The sequence below is a fragment of the Lepidochelys olivacea genome, assembly GCF_965140295.1.
Source record: "Lepidochelys olivacea isolate rLepOli2 genome assembly, chromosome: 1".
Taxonomy (NCBI): domain Eukaryota; kingdom Metazoa; phylum Chordata; order Testudines; family Cheloniidae; genus Lepidochelys; species Lepidochelys olivacea.
Genome location: NC_140411.1, coordinates 347,525,019 through 347,546,491, shown reverse-complemented (window position 1 = coordinate 347,546,491; position 21,473 = coordinate 347,525,019). Strand labels below are relative to the sequence as shown.

General features: G+C 43.7%; 1 protein-coding gene across 1 annotated transcript in view; it reads right to left on the bottom strand.

The window, feature by feature from the left end:
- The window catches only part of EXOC4 (exocyst complex component 4), a 607,587-nt gene that overhangs the window by 31,604 nt on the left and 554,510 nt on the right, over nucleotides 1-21,473 (bottom strand). The window contains exons 15-17 of the mRNA XM_084643015.1: nucleotides 18,450-18,591; nucleotides 13,203-13,381; nucleotides 10,699-10,858 (exon numbers count right to left, since the gene is read on the bottom strand). Of these exons, the coding sequence (XP_084499141.1) occupies nucleotides 10,699-10,858; nucleotides 13,203-13,381; nucleotides 18,450-18,591 (481 nt within the window). The remainder of the gene's footprint in view (nucleotides 1-10,698; nucleotides 10,859-13,202; nucleotides 13,382-18,449; nucleotides 18,592-21,473) is intronic.

The following is a 21,473-nucleotide window of genomic DNA, read 5'->3' as shown; positions in this document are numbered from 1 at the left end:
ACCTACAGTAAAACAATAATAACAGCAGCATAAAAACCCCTTTCTCCAGGGGCTTGTAATCAGGAGAGACAACAAAGAAGAGAGGAAAGGAAGCTACACGCTATTGTTAACCCGTGGCTAAGTCCCCTTCATCCAGCCCTTATAGTCAAGTGCTCACATTTCAGAAAAATTACTTAAGGACAAACATCAGAAATATCCTCCCCCAAGAGTCAGATTCTTTGCTTTAGAACTTCTGGTGTTTTTGAATTTCTAAACACGGAAAATCAGCACCAGGTGAGATATTTTTTCTGATGCATCTGATGCAAACTCAGAAACAAAACTTCCCAGGACTGAGGCTATGGCTACACTACAGAGTTTATACAGAGTTTACAGCTGCGCCACTATTGTGCTGCGAGTGTACCCTCTAAGCCGACAGGAGAGAGCTCTCCTGTCGGATTAATTACTCCATGCCCCGCGAGCGGTGGAGTTATGTCTGCAGGAGAAGCTCTCCTGCTGACATAGCTCTGTTCACATCGGTGGGTAGGTCGGTGTAACTTACATCGCTCAGGGGGGTGGCTTGTTTACACCCCTGAGCGACATAACTTGTACCGACCTAAGCTGTAGTGTGTACATAGCTTCAGTCCTGAGGGGGAACAAACATGTTTGAAATGAACCAACAGTGGGCACGCAGGTAGTGAGCTGAGAGAACTACATTTACTGTGCAATGACTTGCTTGCTTTCTCATCTTGTCTTCCCACATCTTGATTGTTGTCTTATCCACCTGTTACATCTTGTCATAACCTAGATTGTGAGCTTTCTGGAGCAGGGACTGGATTTTTATTACGTATCGGTATAGCATGTATCACAATGTGCCTTGACCTTTGATTGGTGCCCTCTAAGTGTTACTGGCATGCAAATACATAGTAAGAGTTTCTGATGCAGTTTTCTGAACACAGCAAGTAATGAGTGCCTTTCACCAGATACTAACATTTCAGCTGTTCACCAGTAGGTGTTACTTGACAACTAAAGGAACCTGAGAAAATTATGTATTTTTAAACCTCTCCATCGTGTGAATAAGAATATAAATTGCAGTCACATTAACTGAGTGAAAAAAATCACTCCTCAACTTTCGTATTTCATAGGGCATAAGATGATCAGCAGCTGGGGCAGGGTACAAATCTGCCCTGTGCTATAGTTCTGCACAGTTAGCTACGTGCACTGAGGGATGTGTGTTGGTTTGTAGCCTTTCCTCTGAAGCACTGAGAGCCTCTGGACATAATATATTAGACCATATGACCCAATGGGGTATGCATTCCAGTGTATTCCTACACATGCACAGATCCATCACTGGCTATTTTTGCCAGAAGTTGGGAAAGGGCGACAGGGGATGGATCACTTGATGATTCCCTGTTCTGCTCATTCCCTCTGGGGCACCTGGCACTGGCCACTGTCAGAAGACAGGACACTGGGCTAGATGGACCTTTGGTCTGACCCAGTCTGGCCGTTCTTATGAAAGCAACTGTCCCTAGTTCCCCCACTGCACCTGTGTCATGTGAGATGGCCAGTAAAGAAACACGAGGGGGGAAGCCCATTCTCTGATTACCCAACACAAATGGGAAAAGCAATCAAGTGGAGGAGTGGTTTTTAATTCTCTGCAGTTAGGATATTTGGTTAATGCAGTGAAACCACTAATTACAGCTAATTTAAAGCTGTGCTGAGATCTGAGCTCAATGAAAACTACAGGGGGAAAAAACAAGAGACAAAGAAAGGAAAAGGAAATATTTTTGAAGCCAAATTCTTAATTGAAAAATAAAACAACTTTTTAATTAAAACGAGCAAAAGCAAATCTGGGGCAATGCTCCATAAGCACACAACATTGGTCTGACTTCACAAGCATGGAGATAACACATCTTTCCCAGGCTCCAGATAGGGGACTTTCAGCCTGGGAGAGCTTTCCTTACAGTCGATTCTGCTTCTGGTTCCTTTGCAGAGTAACTCCAGTAGGGCTCAGTTCTGCAAGGTGCTGTACATCTTTAGCTCCTATAGATAGCTGAGGGCAGAATGAAGCCTTTATGGCCAAGTCCACTGCTTGGGTATGAGAACAGGTCATCCACAAATGGGAGTCTTGTGAATGCACCTTGCAGAGTGCACTTAACCCTTGAACTGCCACTCGGTTTCATTGTCAGCCGCTGAAAGCTACTTTCCTACACATCAAAACATATATGGCCACCCCATTTTTAACGACTTTAGCCAAGGCAGAGTGATTGAACATTTGGGAATCTGTGATGGTTCTTGGGGATGTGAAGGGTAGAGGGCACTGCCAGAACAGGGACCCCTAGAATCCCGACCTGGAGGAGCAGGCATGTCTCCCATCAACTGAGGAAATGCACTGCAGCTGTATCTGATCCAGAGGCAAGGCTTCAGCTATTCTGCTTATTCAGGTTCTTACACTGTGCCCATCAGCATGGTAAATGCTCTTCCACGTTGCATATTACAACCAGTGCCTGATGGGGGATTGGTCACGGACACACCCTGCTCCATTACTCCCCCGCCACTGTGTCCAATGCAGACTGTCTAGCGTCACCCACCCAGCTCTCCCCTGCCTAAGTATGGCAGAAGAGGCTCCCATGTAGGGAGGCCCTGGAAAAAACAGGACTTGAGTGTGCATTGTACATTGTGTTAGGATCACAGAAATCAGAAAGGGAAAAAAGATTATTAGTTCAACCAGTCCTTGCCCTGCTCACATCCAGCTACCTATAATATACTTTCGAGGGGTTTGCCCACTCTGGTTTTACATCTCTCCTGTGGTCAGGCTTGGTGGCACACCGTCTGATATAGCACTGGGTGCCCAGGCATGCCCATTCAGGCAGCATCCTCTTGTTAGACTGAAGTCCCCAAACACACATCCCCACTCAGGAGCCATGATAATATTTCCCTTTTGACCTGCACGTTTTTATCCCGTTCCAGTTACAAGTGAAGTGGGAGTCTGGGGGAGCTCTAGCGAATATCACAAAACCACCACAGGAAAGAGCTAGGTCTGGAATAAGCCCTGCCAAAGTTGCGTAAGGCTCCAGGCTAGGGGTTATTGCTGCAGGTTGACATTATGGTACACCGGGTGCAGGTCGGAATTGAAGCTCATCCTAAGAATTGTGTTCAGTTAGAACTTGCAGAGTAGCTTCCCGAACAATGCCTGTCTCTAGCTATTTCCACAGCCTCTTAGATTCACAGGCATCAGATGTGCTTGATTATATATTTATTAAGAGAAAAAGAACAAAAACAGAAAGATAAATAATATATTTACCCCAGTGTAGCAAAAGCAGTCAAACCCAGACTCAGTAGCTTTGGGAGGATCACATTTCAGCAGCACAAAGATTTCTGAGGAACCTCAGTCTAAAGCACTCTTGCTGTCCAATTCCCACTGGATAACTCCAGTAGATGGCAGCATGTTACTGCTAATTCCTAGTGGTCTGATGGCCACATGCAGATCAGACTCTGGCTTCCTACACAGCCAAACAAAATATCTCCAACCAAATAATCCCAGAATAAAAGGGGCTCTTGGAACCCAGCAACCTAAATGGCATTGCAGTGAGGAATTAAAGCCTCTCAGAAATCCCATTACTGAGTCTGATCCTGCTCCCACTGACAATTATTTCAACACAAGCAGGCCTGCATCCTGTGTGACTATCCTACCAACTCTGTCTATATGTCACTGAGGACGCTATTTATCCACAACAATTTTTAGAAACAATATCAGTTTAAAAGAAAATGCATGCTCTGGAATGATTAACCAGGGCCTGCCCAGAGCAACTTAAAAAATGTTAAGGGCCGATATTTGCCCGATTTAACAACAGATCAAACAAATGACAAAGGGAGCCTTTTTGAAAGGTGAATGGTGGTCAGCTTCCCTTGGTCCGAGGGCAATGCTCCGTGGGAGTCAAAAGCAGCTAATGCTCAGTGTGAGTGGCTTGAAAACAACAGTGTAGCCTCTTAGGAAAATACAACCTAGCCTGGTGACGTTTGGGAAAAGAGATTTGTAGGTTTGATTTTGGGAGTATGCATTTAATTTTCTTGGGACATTAGTGATTTCCTACAAACCATCAGGGTGTCCTCACTACTTCTAAGCCAACATGACTGCAGTCGTTATCTCGTCTCTGAATCCACTGCAGACAGGACATTCTGTGGCTGAGTGGGTGGTGGGACAGGAATTACCCCTTAGAATATACATATTCCAGCAACTACATGTATGTTGGAACATCATTATGAGTAAACAGCAAGTAGCTGGATGGCCACCTGCGGAGATGTACAACGACAGGAGCAGCAACAGCAGCTGCATTTCACTGCGAAGCAGAAGTAAAGGTCTTTATCCTTCCTGAAGGATAAAAATTCAAGATGGTCCTTGCGTACATACAGATGGTGCTGATTATATGCACGTGAACTACACTGCAAGGGCCTATTCATCGCCAATCTGTGAACAATGTCTGGAATGCTGATAGCTTGTTCTGATACCCTTTTCATTGGGCTTTCTCTAGGACAGTCTGGGTTTGACTGCAATGGAAACATACACTCCACATCTCTTAGAAAGATGCCTTTAAATCCAAGAGCCCAGTTTCTAAAGTAGCAGGAACAGGATCTCCAAGAGTCTGCAGGACCCGTTGCCTTTCATCTCTTGTAAATTAGGCCCCACATTAGAAAAGGTTCCCCCACTTCACCACAAAAGGTTTGCTATGCATGTGTTTGTCTCCTGGCCAATTAGTCATTACTACTCTCCTTTAACATAGAGTTTTATTTTTAGATGCCAACTTAATATCTTCTTCCACCCCACAGAGTCCTCTAAATACCTAGAGTAATCCCTACACTCCCACTGTAAGCCATGTGTGTTGTGCCTCTCTCCTTTCCAGAGGAGGAAAAGATTACCTCCTGTCAAATCCCTATTATACTGGAAATGAACTGGCCAGAGTGATCAATGCTGGGCAAAAAACAGATGGACCTGATTAACTAGTGCTCCCAGCACCAGCTAAACTGTGTGAAGGTGGAAGGGGCAGAGAGAGACCAATCTGAAGCCAAACGTGTGCCCTAGGCATGGCTGTGTAGCGCATTAACCATTCAGTTGGCCTCCTGGCTCAGGTTGGAGAAACAAGATTACATCTGATTCAAAGACAGTTTGCTCATTTCATAGGAGTTCTACTGATGTAAGGAAGTCTGATAATATCCTTATTCCCTCTAGTTAATCTGCAATTATCTTCCAGCACAAACTAGCCTTTCAGACCTACTAGCGAACAGTAGCAACTCTCAATCCACCTGATGCCAGAGAGGTCAAAATTACATGCTGTTTTAAGAAATTTAACATTTTCAATCACTCTCTCACGCCCAACTCAATTAACTTCCTGGAAGAAGGCAGTATTACCATCACCCTCTGCATCAGAATGAGAGAACAGCAGGATGGCAGAAGAATAAGTCTTCCATTGATTAAATCCTCTAACAGTGGAAGAACATTTTATTTAAAGACATGTCTGAACCAGAAATGGAGATCTGGACACCTTGGTAGATGTGCGTGTGCACATGGGCACATGCGTTTCAGACCTGAATTCACATACACATTTCACAGCTAGTCTTTGATTTCTACAATGGCACAAACCGAAACCCCGGATCTGAAAGTTTCAGAACTTTGGATCCTTTGAAATACAGTCCCAGATCTAAATTTTGCAGCACATGTCCTTTTTAAATAAAGAATTACTGTAGGAGGAAAACCCTTATTATTCATTTGTATTTTGGTAGCACCCAGAGGCTCCAATCAGCGATCAGGGCCCTAATGTGCCAGACACTAGACATATGTAATAAAAAGGCAATCTCTGCCCAAATCCCTGAAAATATTAATATGAACTTTAGAAAACCGATCTTTATAGCTTTTGTAAAACAGAGAAATGCACAAATACTGCAGTCAGTTATCTGCATCATTTACACCTCCTCTTATGTGACTGGATACAATTATTTCTAAAGCAGTATGAAAGTTGGCAGTTTCACTTTTTGCAGGGAAACACAGAATCATAGAATCTAAGAAATGTAGGACAGGAAGGGATCTCCAGAGGTCACCCAGTCCTTCCCCAGGTGCTGAGGCAAGACCAAGTATACCTAAGTCCATTGCTGATAGAGCTCTCTATGACATGCCAACATTCCCCTTGGTGTGCTTTTGTGCAGAGTTCCTCTCCCCTTCCCTGACGTAACTTGGAGCAGAGGGCGAACCCAAAACCTCCAAGTAAAACTCATTTGAAATGAAATCTCCTGCATCATATTAAAACCCCACAAAGCAGTGAATTTCACAGGATTCTGATGTGAACTGCAGGTTCACAAACGTTTTAATAAATGTGGTTGAAATTGCAAAGTCTCACCAGAATCAGGTGAGTATTATGTGGATTCAGGTTTCAGTGAGAATATTCTGCATGGCTTTAGCTTCATAGAAGAAAAGGCTTCCCACTCACACTTCCTTATGGAGGTTTATTCTGCCTTAGGTTGCTAATAAACTTCCAAAGGGAGCCACTCCAGACTAGGCAGGGTAAGCAATGCTCTTCAGTGCTCTGTACAAACCCTTGAGGAATGTAAAGAAGAAAAAAGGACCAACACTCAGAGAACACAAATATGCTAGGTTCCCCAGCATTCTCAGCAGGCACCAGGCTCCACTGTAAAACACAACACACCAGAGCTCGGATGTGTTAATTTATAGAATAAATTTACAGCCTAACCAGCTGTCTTGTTCCAAATTTAAAACATAATGTGAAGAGAGCTGCATATTAACTTTTAATAGTATTTGTCTGTATATTGAACTCTAGACTTCAAGCTCTAATGGGCAGACAAGTAATGACAGGGCGAGCGAGGAAGCTAATATCGGTACTGAATACCTAGCCGGGGAAACATCAGCCGTCCAAATCTGAATTTGAATGACAAAGACCTTGTACAATAAATAGTCTCATGAAAGCTGGAATACACCTGAGTTTTTTCTGTTGGAAACAATTCAGCTCTTCCTCCATCTCTATTGAGTCACGAAATACAGAACTATTTGAAATATGTAACATATGCACTAGTCACAATTCCCCCTCCCCCTGCATCTAATAGGAATGAACTATGGATTATTTTTCTTCAAGGCTGGTTCTACAGAAATACAGGGGTTGCAATGTTTCACAAACTGGATTAAATGTGGTTAGGAATATTCAGTCACATCCTACAGTCACAGGTCATTTTCCCCAACAGCAGCGTTACTAGTTAGCAGATGGGACTGGGAATCAGGGACTTCTGGGGTGGCTCTAATACTGACAAGGTGGGTGACAAAAACCTCTCAGTGACTCAGTTTCCCCATTTATAAAATGGAGGAAATGATATTTGCCTACCTTTGCAGAGTGCTTTGAAATCCTAGTATGAGAGGTGCTATAGGATCACTGTCAGTGTTACTATTTGCTCTTTTGGTATTGTTATGCATATTTTATATTTACAGGAGGATTTGATTGCTGGACCACTAATTGGGCCAACACTAAATGTGTCTGGATAATTGCAAATTCAGATCAGCAGGTGTCAATGGAACAGGGATTGTTAGGATATAGAGATTCAGGCCTGTCTGCAAAGGCCTGTACTCTAAGAATTTAGGTGTATTCTTATCACTTGGCTAGTGATAGAGGTATAAAAGAAAGAATCAAAATCACTGTCTGCTGGTGTAAGGGCCTTCTCTTACTGTGACAGTCTGAGGCCCTGTTCTTAGGCTAATGCCTTTGGCTAAGCAGCAGAGGCAGCCATAAGCTGGGAAGCGACCGGTCACATCCTCACATTCCAAACTAGTCACATTGAAATAAGGTGCTATTGGGCTGTTAGGAATACAATCCTGTCCTGATAGTGCCTATCACCTCCAGAGAAAGGGAAGTGCCTAGAAAATGTAAAAGGAAACTTAGTTTGATAGCATCCTGTCTGGCAAGAACTCACTTATCAATAGCTGGGATGTGAAATCCTCACTTCTGTATTGTTTTGTCATTATAGTTCCCACTTTGCTGTTGTTTGTCTGTATAATCTCTGTCTGGTTCTGTGATTGTTCCTGTCTGCTGTATAATTAATTTTGCTGGGTGTAAACTAATTGAGGTGGTGGGATATAATTGGGTACATAATCATGTTACAATATGTTAGGATTGGTTAGTTAAATTTCAGGAAAATGATTGGTTAAGGTATAGCTAAGCAGAACTCAAGTTTTACTATATAATCTGTAGTCAATGAGGAAGTGACTGGGGTGGGGGTGGGCATGTGGGTGTGTGAGATGGGAACAGGGAATGGGGGTAAGAAAATTGGAATCATGTTTTGCTAAAGGGGGAAATGGGAACAGGGAATGGGAGTAAGGAAGTTGGAATCATGTTTGGCTAAGGGCAGGAATGGGAACAGGGACACACGTGTAAGGCTTTGTGGTGTCAGAGCTGGGAAGGAGGATACTAAGGAAGGAAACTGGAATCATGCTTGCTGGAAGTTCACCCCAATAAACATCGAATTGTTTGCACCTTTGGACTTCGGGTATTGTTGCTCTCTGTTCATGCGAGAAGGACCAGGGAAGTAAGTGGGTGAAGGAATAAGCCCCCTAACAGGGATGTCATTAGCAAGGGAGGTTCAAATAATGGAGATCCAGGTACCTGGATTCCATAGTAATTTGAAACTCAAAGGGATGTAGCATATCACAGAAATCTGCTCCAAAAGAAAGAAAGAAACAATACAGCCATCTGAGCTGTCAAAAATGCTCTTGAACTTGTACTAAGGGAGGAACTAACATTTTCGATTCTAGCCCTTCCCGAGTGACACACAGTGTGGCATTGAAAGGCACAACTCCATCGCTATTCAACTAGTGCCTCAAATGCCTCTGCAAACAGCTGATGGCCCAAGGATGCCAACCTCCACTGGGGCTTGGTCAACGTTTCATTATTTGGATTCCAGTTACCATTAACACATCTTCAAGCCTTGCTCTGCCTGCCAAAAACCTGGACTAATTTACTTAACATTTCAACTAAAAAAAATAATTTAAAACGGATGATTGAATTTGGGAATTGTATTCCTCAGAGAATTAGTGATGGATCTCTCTCCCTCCTCAGGCCTCAGCATTCAGAACTCCCCCATGTCAGTGTTATTAGGAATAGATTAATACAGTAATGACACCATACCCCAAATGAGCGCCCAAATAAATGAAGCACTCAGTCATACCTTAATCTGAGTGAGTCAGATTTTCAACCTAATTCAGTCTCTGAGAGAGATGGCCAAATCATGACAAAATCCACTTGCTATTATTTGTGGATTGTTCTAGCCTTGGACAATTTTTTTTGCCTTGTACCCACCCGTGCTTTTAAATTTCTAGCCCCCCAAACTCTTCCTTATGAATATTTCATGTGTACTCAGCTGCCTATTATTGAAATGGTCACTACCAGCCTCAGTGAGCCAACAGATCTGAAACACCAGTTCTGTTCTTATATCCATTTGCAAAGCCAATGCACTTCTTTGTGTGCGTTTTAACATTTGCTTTTGTTAACATGCTCCATCTGCTTTTTGTGAAATGTCTATTTGAATTCTCAGCACCTGGGAGCTGGAGGTACATTGTAAAAGGACTGAAAAGCCAAACTTTCTCTCTTTAGAGAGGCATGGTCTATAAGTCTAAGCACAGGACTGAGAGCCAGGAAATCTTAGGATCCAGCTCCAGCTCTGACACCATCTCCATTCTGTGGCCCTGGGCAAGCCATTTAATCTCTCAGCCTCACTTTTCACATCTATAAAATATGGATATGACTTTATTGTACCTTTTGTATGCCTTATGGAGCTTTAATGAATACCTGTCAAATCCTGTTGCCTCTTGACTTCTGGAGAGGTCAACTTTTTACTTTATGCTAAACACAGATTTTTATCACTGGGTTATTAAACAGCTCAAGCTATTTGAACAGGAGTAGGGCATTAACCTCAGTTTAATGGTCAAATTCCAGTTTGGGCAACTATAGTCTGCCTACCTAAAGTTCCCTCTTAGGTTTCAAATGAATACAAGATTCTTCTTCACCTCAGGGACAAGTGTCCCATTAAATCCCAATGTGTGACCTTTTCTGGGCGAGTGGGAATATTTTTGTCAAGACAATGAGCTGTCTCTTTCACAACTGCTTGCTATGGCAAGCAGCTATGGCAAGCTTGCCAGAACGCACCTGCAGAGCTGCCAGAAGCATTAGCAGCAGCGTGATGTTCTTTTGATTTTAATGGAATGTCTTCTGAGCAGTAACACAGAGACTAGCATGGAGGACAATAAGTGAAGCAGTTAAATAGGGACAAACAACATGTACAGTGGATGTTGCCTTTCTCCTGCATCCCCCTACCCCCACCCCACCAAGAGCTGTAAAGGGAGAGAGCATTCTGGGACTCTGATCTTGCCACCTAGCCGTACATTTTCAAGGGGGCACTACAGGTATCAACCTTCAGCAAACTCATAGCATGTAGCAACTGCAATGTAACTAATTTGGTGGAAGATAAGCTCAAAGGGACTTTCATTCCATTGAATGATTCTCTGCTGAGTCTGCTGAATAGTGGGAGGGAGAAGTGGATGGCATTTCAAACAGTTCTGGGGTTTTACTCCATTGATCAGCTTATTCAGTCACCTACACAATTGATGGTTTAACCTTTTAAGGCTACTTCTGTTGTCACAGCATTAACAAACAAGGGGCATGGTTTCCAACACACCTTGCAAAGTCCAGGTCGGCCTCGCGTGACATGGTGATGTTGGTCAGGTTCTGCTGGAGGATGAAGATGTTTCTACACATTTTCTTGATACCAGATTCGCTGATGCGCTTGAAGTACTGGGCGCCATTGATGAGAATACAGGAAATCAAGTGGCCCAAGCCTGGGAGGGGAGATAAGCCAAAGAATTGCAAAGAGGAAGAAAATGTTTAGCAAGAGATTGCTTTCTAGTCACCAGCCACACAAACCATTTAAACAGGTGCCTACTCTTAAAACATATCTGTAATAGATGCTGCTGTTCACGTTCCTAAGGTGTTTCTGAAGTTGGCCTTTACCACCACCCTCAGTGTGTTTTGAGGTGACTTCCCGCCAAAGGTTCTTGATTCATAAAAAAATTGGACACACCAAAAAAAATGGCATGAGGAGCAGAAGTATCCACTATCTGTGAAATTTTCATAGCCACGGATATTTCAGGACCTTCAAATGGGCACTGGTGGATTATAAACAGACCTAGGCTAATTTCTGTTCAGCTCCTCTCGAATAGAACATCAGAAGTGTTTATGGCATCTTGTCACTGACCATTTCTACTACTCCACATATCTACTAATCAGCTTAATCTACTAATAAAATCAAGTTGTTTTTTTTTTTAATGCGCTGTCAGCCCAGCAAAGCAAATTTCGCTGGAGAAGAGTGAGCTGCCCTGCCCTGAATTCTGCCTCATGCGCCATCAGCCTCAGGTCAGGTCTAATTGCAGAATCATCACGGTGGGTCAGGATGCATGGAGTAGAAAAAGCACGCTGGGATCTCCAGATAGAGATCCTCCAAGGCAGGTGGCTAGGAAACAAATCTGGTTTTGCTTTAAACATGGATATATATGCCACTTCCAGAGACTAAGCACAGGAAACAACAAGATGCTATCTTTACAGAGTCATATTCTGAGCATAATTGCACTGAGGTCTCTCTCCTTGCCTTAAGCAGGCTGCCAGAGTCATTCTAACACCAGAACAGTCTCATGGCAAACAACTTTAAGGTTAAATTCACCCCAGCAAAAAAGGTTTGTACAAACCGTGAACTGAGAGAATTCACACCTGAGAGAGAGCAACCGCAAGGCCTATGTATTGCTTACATTCAATGTAAATAGTCAAAATATGGATAAAAAAGTGACCGGGCTGTGAGTTGGCTCTCTGGAGAGACAGAAATTTCACCCTATGCGCCGAAGTAGCTCACAAATGGTTCACCAGGCTTTGTGTAGGGTCCATTGCTATGAGGTGAATTTCCCTCTTTTTGAACACAAATGGTCGGACTTACACAGCGAGACAGCTCTTTTCCATGGGATGGTGTTATCACAGCCTGCCACAATATCAGAAAGGTTAGAGATACCAAAGACCTGTTCCAGTCTGTAGTCCATCCTTCTGCCAGTGAAGGTCTGTGCCTGGCAGAGTCCTTCATTATATATGTATTTGATATTCTAGTGCTTTGACTGGTGTGGTTTCAAACATCTCTGTCCAGCCCAGGGGATTTGTGTACTAAACAAATAGCTATTAATGGTGGGAAGAAATGGGGGTTGGGGAACTTTACGGATCTTCAAAACTTCTACTAGGGGATTCAAATGGCATGGAATCTAGGGAGAACCAGCCCTGTAAAACCCTGTTTTTGCGCCCCCTTTTTCTGTCCAGCACATCACATCAGACACTTGATGTGATTCACAGTACTTTTCCTGACCTTGTACAATCTGTTGAATAAAACGATGCACCTTATGGCTACCCAGGCCTTTAGAATGGTGTGTTAAAGCCACAGAATATAGATGAGATTAACTGAAACATGATTTAGATTCTTAAAGATGTTTAAATAATTAGAGCAGCTGAAATTCTCCCAATTTAATGTTAGAAACAGAACAGTATTAGGTCCTAACAGGGACCACTCCATAACATATTGTAACACCAACAGACAGTGGCTGTCAGCAAGCAGGATCAAACCTGGGACCTCTGGAGCTAAATGCATGAGCCTCTACTGCATGAGCTAAAAGCCACATGGCCCTTAGCTAATGATGCAGAGCAGACTGATTAATCTCTCAGTGGTCTTGGTGCTACTAGAGGGGACAGAACACCACATCCAGGAGGTGTGCGGGCCACAGTAGCTATGTTTGTAATATATAAACACTCGTACATGGCTTTCCTGATGAAGATCCTTGCTGCATGTACTTAATTTTATATTTCCCCCATTCAGTCTGAGCCCATTCCTCCCAGTTTATGGATATACACGAAGGAGTGGCATGGAGGCAGCAGGGCTGCCATCTGCCTGCACAGGTCTCCTCATCAATCCGGAGCAGATGGCAACCATTCTGCAGTCAGTCTTAACCAAACAAGAAGGTCTTCATCTTCAGGCTGAGAAAGACCAATGATTGCCAGGCTGATCCATACCGCAGATAGTTTTAACGCTGATGAGCATATCCCCAGCCACCACCTTCCTCCCAGAACATCAACTGAGCACACTGGCAAATGCCTGACCTTCAAAGATATACTGGAACTTGTGCTGCTGGAGGCTGGCACTCATAGCTTCCTCAACGGCACTGATGTCTTTATTTAGCCGCACCACAAGGGGGTCATAATCCATACTTTCCACGTTGGCCACTATGGCATAATTCCCTTGTTTAGCCAGTGGAATCAGATAATGGAAGCAATGAACTCTAGAAGACAGAAGGCAGAGAGTCACTACAGAGAGAAACACAGTAAGACGTTAACGTTTGCCCCAATGAGATACTGACCTTAATGAACATGGCTTTGGCTGGGAAAAATAACGACAACGGGTTTTATTTTCTCATGTACCCAGACCCAGTGGGAAGAAAAATAAGTTTTCCCTCCTTTAAAAAATGTGCTCAGGATGAATTTACTGCTGGTCTAAACATGCTGGATGGACAGCTGCATATCCTGAAGTCCTCTCAGGGTGGTCCAATTGCCACTGAGGCCAATGGGAGACTCTCCCCTTTAACGGGAGCTGCATCAAGTCCTCTGTGACGCACACAGCAGACGCAGCAACAGGCAGCAGAACCACCACCATGATTCGGAGGGGCCACATTAAGCCGCCACGGCCTTTCAGCTGAAACTGCTAACAAGGGTGACAATTCCGGTGGCATTTCTCTGTGGTAAAAACTCTTCTCTGGAGCTAGACTGCGACCCAAAAGTTCATTCCATGTAAATCACTGAGTAATCCCCAGATAGCCGTCACTTTTGACCCTTACTGACCTAAGCTGGCTTTGAACCAGTGGCCTAGCAGAGAAAGGCTCTTTATTTCATTACTGCTTCCCTGAAACTGTCCAAGGTCCCCAGTTCTTCAGTAATTTACACTGCTTTTAGTGTACTGGCTGATCCCAAATAGAACTGATTGGCAATATTTTGTTAGCAATGTGAAAAGGGACTGAGACTGCTACAAAAGTGAAATAGAAAGAGAGAAACAGGCTTTTTTCCCCCTTCAGAGCACTGACATGTTTGTTCTGACCTCAGTATGACTTTGGCATTAAGGTTTTCTGAAAACATTGCTGATTGCACAGCAGGAAGGTTGATTTTTATAAAGTGCATATTTAGGAGGTTGCAGTGCTAGGAGATCGCTGCTGAACACACTGGAAGGCCTCCTGAAGGTAGATCTTTTATTTAAGGAAACTGCCTGATAGAGGTGACATTATGAGCGTGCCCTGTATAAAGTGACAGTTGAATATTTTCCTTTTAAAGTTCAAATAGGTGAATAATAATAATAATAATCATAAAACCTGGGCTGGTGACTTTTACTTCCCAATATATCTACCGCTCAGCATGTCATTTTGCTGCATTCACAGACAAGCACAAAGGTAGTCAAGCACAGAAGAATCCCTAGCACAGAGCTGGCCCAGCTGACTCCATTCTATCACTCCCTGGCCCAACCAGTGAAAGGGTTGTGTTGTGTGGGGATGGGAGGGAATGTGACTGAAGTGCCCTGCCCTCTGGTGATCCCCACTACCAAAACATCCCCAAAGGGGCCCTTACAAACTAGTACAATTCAGACCAGCCCTGAGGTGTCTCTAACTTGCACAGGGTTCCAGTTGCCCATAGGTGGGGTGGGGCAGAAAGCTTGTGGCTAAGCCTTCCTTGTGCCCACCTCTATACACCAAGCACTGCTCCTGAGCATTCAGCCAATAATCTTCTGTTACTTTCTATAGGAGGGTACAAATAACCTACAGAAAAAAAAATATATTTTCTGTTACATTCTGTCCTGAACAGGAAGGATGGAGCTGTAGTTAAGGCAGAAGACAGGGAGTCAGATGACTTGGATTTTAGTCCCAGCTCTGCCCCAGACTTTGAGGGTGAAGGAGGGCAAGTCATACGGTCTCTCTGTGCCTCCATGGCCTCCTCTGTAAAACTGGGTTAATAATATTTCCTGGCCTCTGAGAACTGGTATGAGGCCAAATAAATGTTTTAAAAGCACTTTATGATCCTCAAGCAGAACCAAAGAAGTGCAAAGCACCATTATTATTTTTAAATGGGATAACGGTTAATGACCTGTGAATCTCAACGGGTTTGGTTTAGATAAGCAGCTACAAATTTGAGGGCCAAATTCTGATCCTACCTATGCTGCTGTAAACCCAGAGTAAATTCACTGACTTAAGTAGAATTACATTGGCTTTACAGTGGTCCCTGGATCATTTTCCCACATGGTTCCAGAGAGCTGTGAGGCCCAACTAGTCAAACTCCGTAGTGTGACTGCATCTGGCAAAATCTGGAAGCGAACAGAGAGCCTGAGGAGGGGAGAAAGCAGAGAGGAACTGATGCTTTGGCATAAAACCCTGCCTGGTTGTTCGCTTGCACCCTCCTTGAAATGGAGCCGGTGCTGATAAATTCCAATGCACCTCCATGAAGATGTGCCATGAAGGCTCGTTTAAAGAACAGATTTTTGTGAATGAAAACACACTGCATTATACAGCTGGACAATTACATGAATTCTGGGAGCTCACATAGTAATTTCAGAGAATCCCGCTATTCACAGCCACCAAAGTGATGGCTATTTTTTCTGGTGTTACTGCAGGTGGTTGCACAACAGAGTGTGATTAATAGGGGGGAACTCTCACAGAGACTGGGTGTTTACTGGTCATTAGCACACCTTCCCTTCTCTCCCTTCCACTCATCCATGCAGAGGTGTGGCGCTGAAAGAGTTTCTGAAGTGGGGGTGCTGAGCTGCACTCCCCCCACCCCCCTTACCCCTGTCCATGCCCTTTGGAGCTGGAGTTGGCAGCAGGGACCCTGAGTGGGACCCACGGCTGAGCGGGACCTGGGACTGGTGGTCAAGCGGGACCCAGGAAGCAGCGGGCCTGGTGGCCAGGACCCTGGGCAGCAGGGGCACGGGGCTGGGCACAAAACCTAGGGGTGCTGCAGCACCCCGCACCACTACTTCCCATGCCTATGATGCAGAGCATTACACAACTGGCTTGGTGTATCTGCAGCATCAGATTGCGGCCATCAGTAGAGGCAGGATGCCAGACTAGATGGGGAATGGTCTGCTTCAGACATACAAACATAAGAACGGCCACACTGGGTCAGACCAAAGGTCCGTCTAGCCCAGTATCCTGTCTTCCGACAGTGCCCAATGCCAGGTGCCCCAGAGGGAATGAACAAAACAGGTAACCATCAAGTGATCTATCCCTGTCGCCCATTCCCAGCTTCTGGCAAACAGAGGCTAGGGACACCATCCCAGCCCATCCTGGCTAATAGTCATTGATGGACCTATCCTCCATGAACTTATCTAGTTCTTTTTTGAACCCCGTTATAGGCTTGGCAAAGAGTTCCACAAGTTGTGAGTTGTGTGAAGAAATACTTCCTTTTGTTTGTTTTAAACCTGGCGCCTATTAAGACAAACCCTGAACTCCTGAATTGCACGTCACACTTGCCACTACTCAAAACTCAGCTGCCTGGTGCAACAGAAAACTACAGAGGGTTTTTGTAGAGAAGCCCATTCGCTCTGGTCCATTTACAACAGCAGTTGTAGGGTTAATTTTGGTGTCACCCAGTACAATACCTAAACTGGAAAAATGTTCTATTTCAATAACTTAACTATCTGTACCTTAAAATCCTTCAAGTCCCAGTTCTTCTGAGATGCCTACAATACAGTGTCCAACTGAGAATGGAGAGTAGGTTGAGAGGCTACTGACAGTACATGATGTGAATTTATTTATTTTTAAAAACTATGTAATATAAATATAAATACTGGGACAGATCCTTCGCTGGTATAAATTGGCATAGCTTAAATGGAGTTACACCAGTTTACACTGGTACAGGATATAACCCAGAATCTGTCACAACAGAACAAACTGCTGGTCCATCAAATCTCATACCCTGCCACTGGCATGAGCTTAAACCTGATGCCTTAGAGAAAGGCAAATACCAGCTATAGTACACCTGGCTCATATTGTGCGTAAGGGAACAATTCCTTCCCAACCCCCATACCAATCAGCTGATGGCCTGAAGCCATAGATTTGATTATCTTGATCTTTGCATTTGTAACCACATGTCATAAAATTATCCAGCCCTTTAAAAAAAATCAAGGCAGTGCCCTCATCCTTCTCCAATTGTATTATCCTTTCAACAGTTAGAAACAATAGTTTCCCATTTGGAATCCAGAGCACAGCAGATGATAAACATAAAAAAGCCTTCAAAGAAAGTAGCGCAAAAGAGCATTCTTTTGGAGGTTCATACGGAAAAGATCCCAGAAAAATAATTCTTCCTGGTGATGTTTCCAACACACAAGGAGACACTGGAAAATAAATTTTTTCTGTTTAAACAAAAAATTCTTCCCCTAATTTTTCCATTTCTCTTCTAGAACCCCATTGAAATCAGGAGATTTAAGCTTGTGAAATTTGAGAGGATTCACTAAACACTGTCAGGTTCACTTATAGGATGGGGGACCCTATCCTGCAAAGGAGTGACTCTGAGAAGGACTTTCAGGTCATGGTACATAATCAACTAAACTTGAGATCCCACTACGACACTGTGGTCAAATGGGCAAATGTGATCTTTGAATATATAACCAGCAGAATATTGAATAGGAGATTACATTATCTCTCTACTTAGCACTGGTGTCTTCACTACTGGAATACTATGTCCAGTTCTGGTTTCACAATTCAGGAAGGATGTTGACAAATTAGAGAGGGTTCAACTTCAGAGAAGAGCCATGAGAACGATTAAAGGATTGGAAAAAATGCCTTATAGTGATAGACTCAAGGAGCTCAATCTACGTAGTTTAACAATGAGAAGGTTAACGGGTGACTTGATCACAGTCTATAAATACCTACACGGGGAACAAATATTTGATAATTGGCTCTTCAGTCTGGCAGACAAAGGTATAACAAGATCCAGTGGCTGGAAGTTGAAGCTAGACAAATTCAGACTGGAAATAAGGCACATATTTTCAATACTGAGGGTTATTAACCATTGGAAAAAAATTCCCAAGGGTTGTGGTAGATTTTCTATCACTACAATTTTAAAATCAAGATCAGATGTGTTTCTAAAATATATACTGTAGTTGAAACAGGAATTAATTCAGAGAAGTTCTATGGCTTGGGAAATCAGACTAGATGATTACAATGGTCCCTTCAGGTTTTATGATCTATGATCACATCTCTCTCATTGAGAGTAGGGCACCTACTAGAAGAAGCTAATCTAATTACTAAAGTTTTAATAGTAGCCTTAACCTCAAAAAGTTCACATTCTAGATTCAGAGGTTCTATGCCATACCTGACTTCCAAATGCAGAACCAGCAAGCAGCGGTCAGCCATCTCTTGGAAGGACTTGGCCAATTCGCTCAGCGTTTGCATGATCTGTTCTGACACCGGTGGGAGGTCCATATTTGCATGGCTGTCCTGACCAGGTGATGGCGCTGATATAGATGTGAGAGAGAGAGAGAGAGAGAGTCTACGTATTAACAGTTGGTAATATAATTAATCAAACAGCTGTGTTTTAGCAACCATGTCATGTCATTTATGTCCACCGTATGCACACGCATTCTCACAGGTTTAGCTAAGCAATAATGTCTAAGATCCTGGAGTATATGAAGCAACAAACTGTTTCAGCAATTGATTAAACTCCAAAGTAAAGCTGAGGCGTTTAATCAACCACCAAAATCATTTGCTTGCAAGTATATTGCAGCACAATGGAGGTTTCTGCTCCTGGAAGACAAGGGAACATTTACAGCCAGTCCATCTCTCAGGGAACATCTACACAGCGGCCAGGAGGGTGATTCCCAACTTGGGTTGACATACTTACATGCACTAGCTCTGCTTGAGCGAGTGCATGTAAGTTTATCCAAGCTAGCAATTAAAAATAGCAGCGTGGCTGCAGAGGCATGTGCAGTAACTCAGGCCAAAGGATGTACCTAAGGGGACAGGTGGGATTGTGCACATGATGCTGGTCCAAGCTACCCCATGGCGCTGTGGCCACACTGCTAGATTTAATGCACTAGCTCGAGCACCCACATTAGGTTTTGGGCCTTTTGTCCTTACCTGTCTTGGGGGTGGAATCTTGCAGTTCTTCCACTCTGATACTTGGGGTCACTATCCCATGTACACCAACCATTTACCACTAGGGTAACCAGAGGTCCCGATTTTATAGGTACAGTCCAGATATTTGGGGCTTTTTTTTAATATGGGCTCCTATTACCCCCCACCCCGTCCCGATTTTGCACACTTGCTGTCTGGTCACCCTGTTTACCACCTGCAGGTCTGACTGGGTTTCGGGCACTGCATTGCTTCCCTTTGGGAACCTGTGACCAGTCTATAGTGACCAACAGCCTTCTTAAAACAAAGTATGTTTAGGTAATAGTAGGAATGAAGCATTAGTGAGAAAAACCGGATTTTAAATAAATCACTTGTGCACATATCTTATCTTACCTACTGTCCCATAATGGCCACCCAGCCAGGCCTAGCTTCTCCAGACACCCCTCAGGGCTCCTGGGTCTGAGTTTCTCTCAGTCTGGCTCCCTCCAGCATCCCTGCGAGATGTCCTTATAAATCCTGCAAGGCTTCTTTGTCCCCAGCCCCTTTTACAAGTGTTGGTGGGCTTTGGCCCTCCCTGGTAAAACCAACTCTGTAGGCTGCTGGGGGACCAAGCCAGAGTCATCAGAGCCAAGAGTGCCGGCACTGTCCCTTAAGCACTCATAGGCAGAAGCTGATTAAGCGACCACCTTGAGCCATCTCTTTCCTGACTAACCCATTCCAGATGGCCACCTATTGGGAAGTCCTTAATCAAAGATATTCATATAGAAACCACCATGACAGAGCCAGGCCGGCATACAGTCTTAAAGTATTTCTATTTGTCACACCCCTCATTCCCGGAACACTAAACCATGCTACCTTTCAGAGGAGTGTGTCAATTAGTATCGTAGGCTTTGTCTGCACCAAGACCTAGGGGTGCAATTCCCCTGCTTGGATACATATACTCATGGTAGCTCGATGTGAATATAAATAGCAGTGTAGCCACAGTAACGCGGGCAGTGGCAGCGAGTACAAACCCGCCTGAACACAGTGGGTATATACTTGGCATGGCTCAGCTGCCTGGCCCGCGCTACCTTGGCTACAGTATTATTTATACCCCTGCTAGCTCTCATTGGGCTACCATGAGTATACGCCCACGAGCAGGGAAATCACACCCCTAGGCAGCAGCAATAAAAGGCTCTTCTTTGTCCGTCAGTAGACCAACCACTAGTGAAAAATCACACACACACACTGCTTGGGAAAGAAGGCATGAGTGCTAGAGTCACCAAGGGCTTAGTGAAAAGACGGGGGGGACTGATTCATTTAAAGTCTTCTATTGCCATGTAACAAAAAAAAAAAAAAAAAAACCTTCACAAAATGAATCTACTCTAGTTCTTAAGCTTCTTCATAAAATTAAAAGAGCCCCTGAAAATGTATTCTGTAAAGAAAGCAAGTACATGAAAAATCGCTAAAAACGTCAAACGATCATTTGCAAGTAAAAGAGATCAAGATAAACACAGAAGACAGCAGCAAAATTAAAAAGAAATTAGCAACAGAATAACGAAAAGGACTGCACAAAGCACGCAACCATCTACTTTTAGTGTAAGCGACAGCAAAAGAAAAATGTGTACATAGTGAAACAGCATCAAAATGGGGTGTCTCTGGGAAGATTGCTTTATGAACTCTCCTCTCAGCTCAATGAAATTTATGAAGTCTTTTTACCGAGGAGACAGTCGTGAGTAAAGAAAGTCAGAGCCCAGGAAGCAAAGACAAGTGACAGTAATTAACTAGCTCCTAAATGTCAAAGGGAAAAACACAAGGAAGTAACCCTGATGGAATCTGCTCACGGTGATGCAGACAAGGCTGGAAAGTGTGCGCATAACACACCCACCCACTAATCTTTACAAGCAAAATACAGCATATTTATACATGCAGCTCAATATACTCTTTGAAGTTTTAATCAGCTGGCCTGCTAAGTCCCTATCTCAGTATAAGCACGTTAATAGGTGATTCCAAGAAGGGTTTGGAAAGACAAGTTAATGCTTTTCCATTTAGGACCCAACCCAGTAACCTGCTGAGTACTCTCAATTGTCATTCATTTCAATGGGGGAGGGGTGCTCCCTGGATCTTGCAGGATCAGGTCTGAGGTTATTTATTTCATCACAGTTTTAGTCAGAAAGTCTCTCTCCCTCCCTCCTGTGACCATGCACAACTCTCTTCAAAGGGGTAAAAAACCCACAATTTTCCATTCAATTTATAATAAAATATTCCTTAAATCCCATAGGAAAAG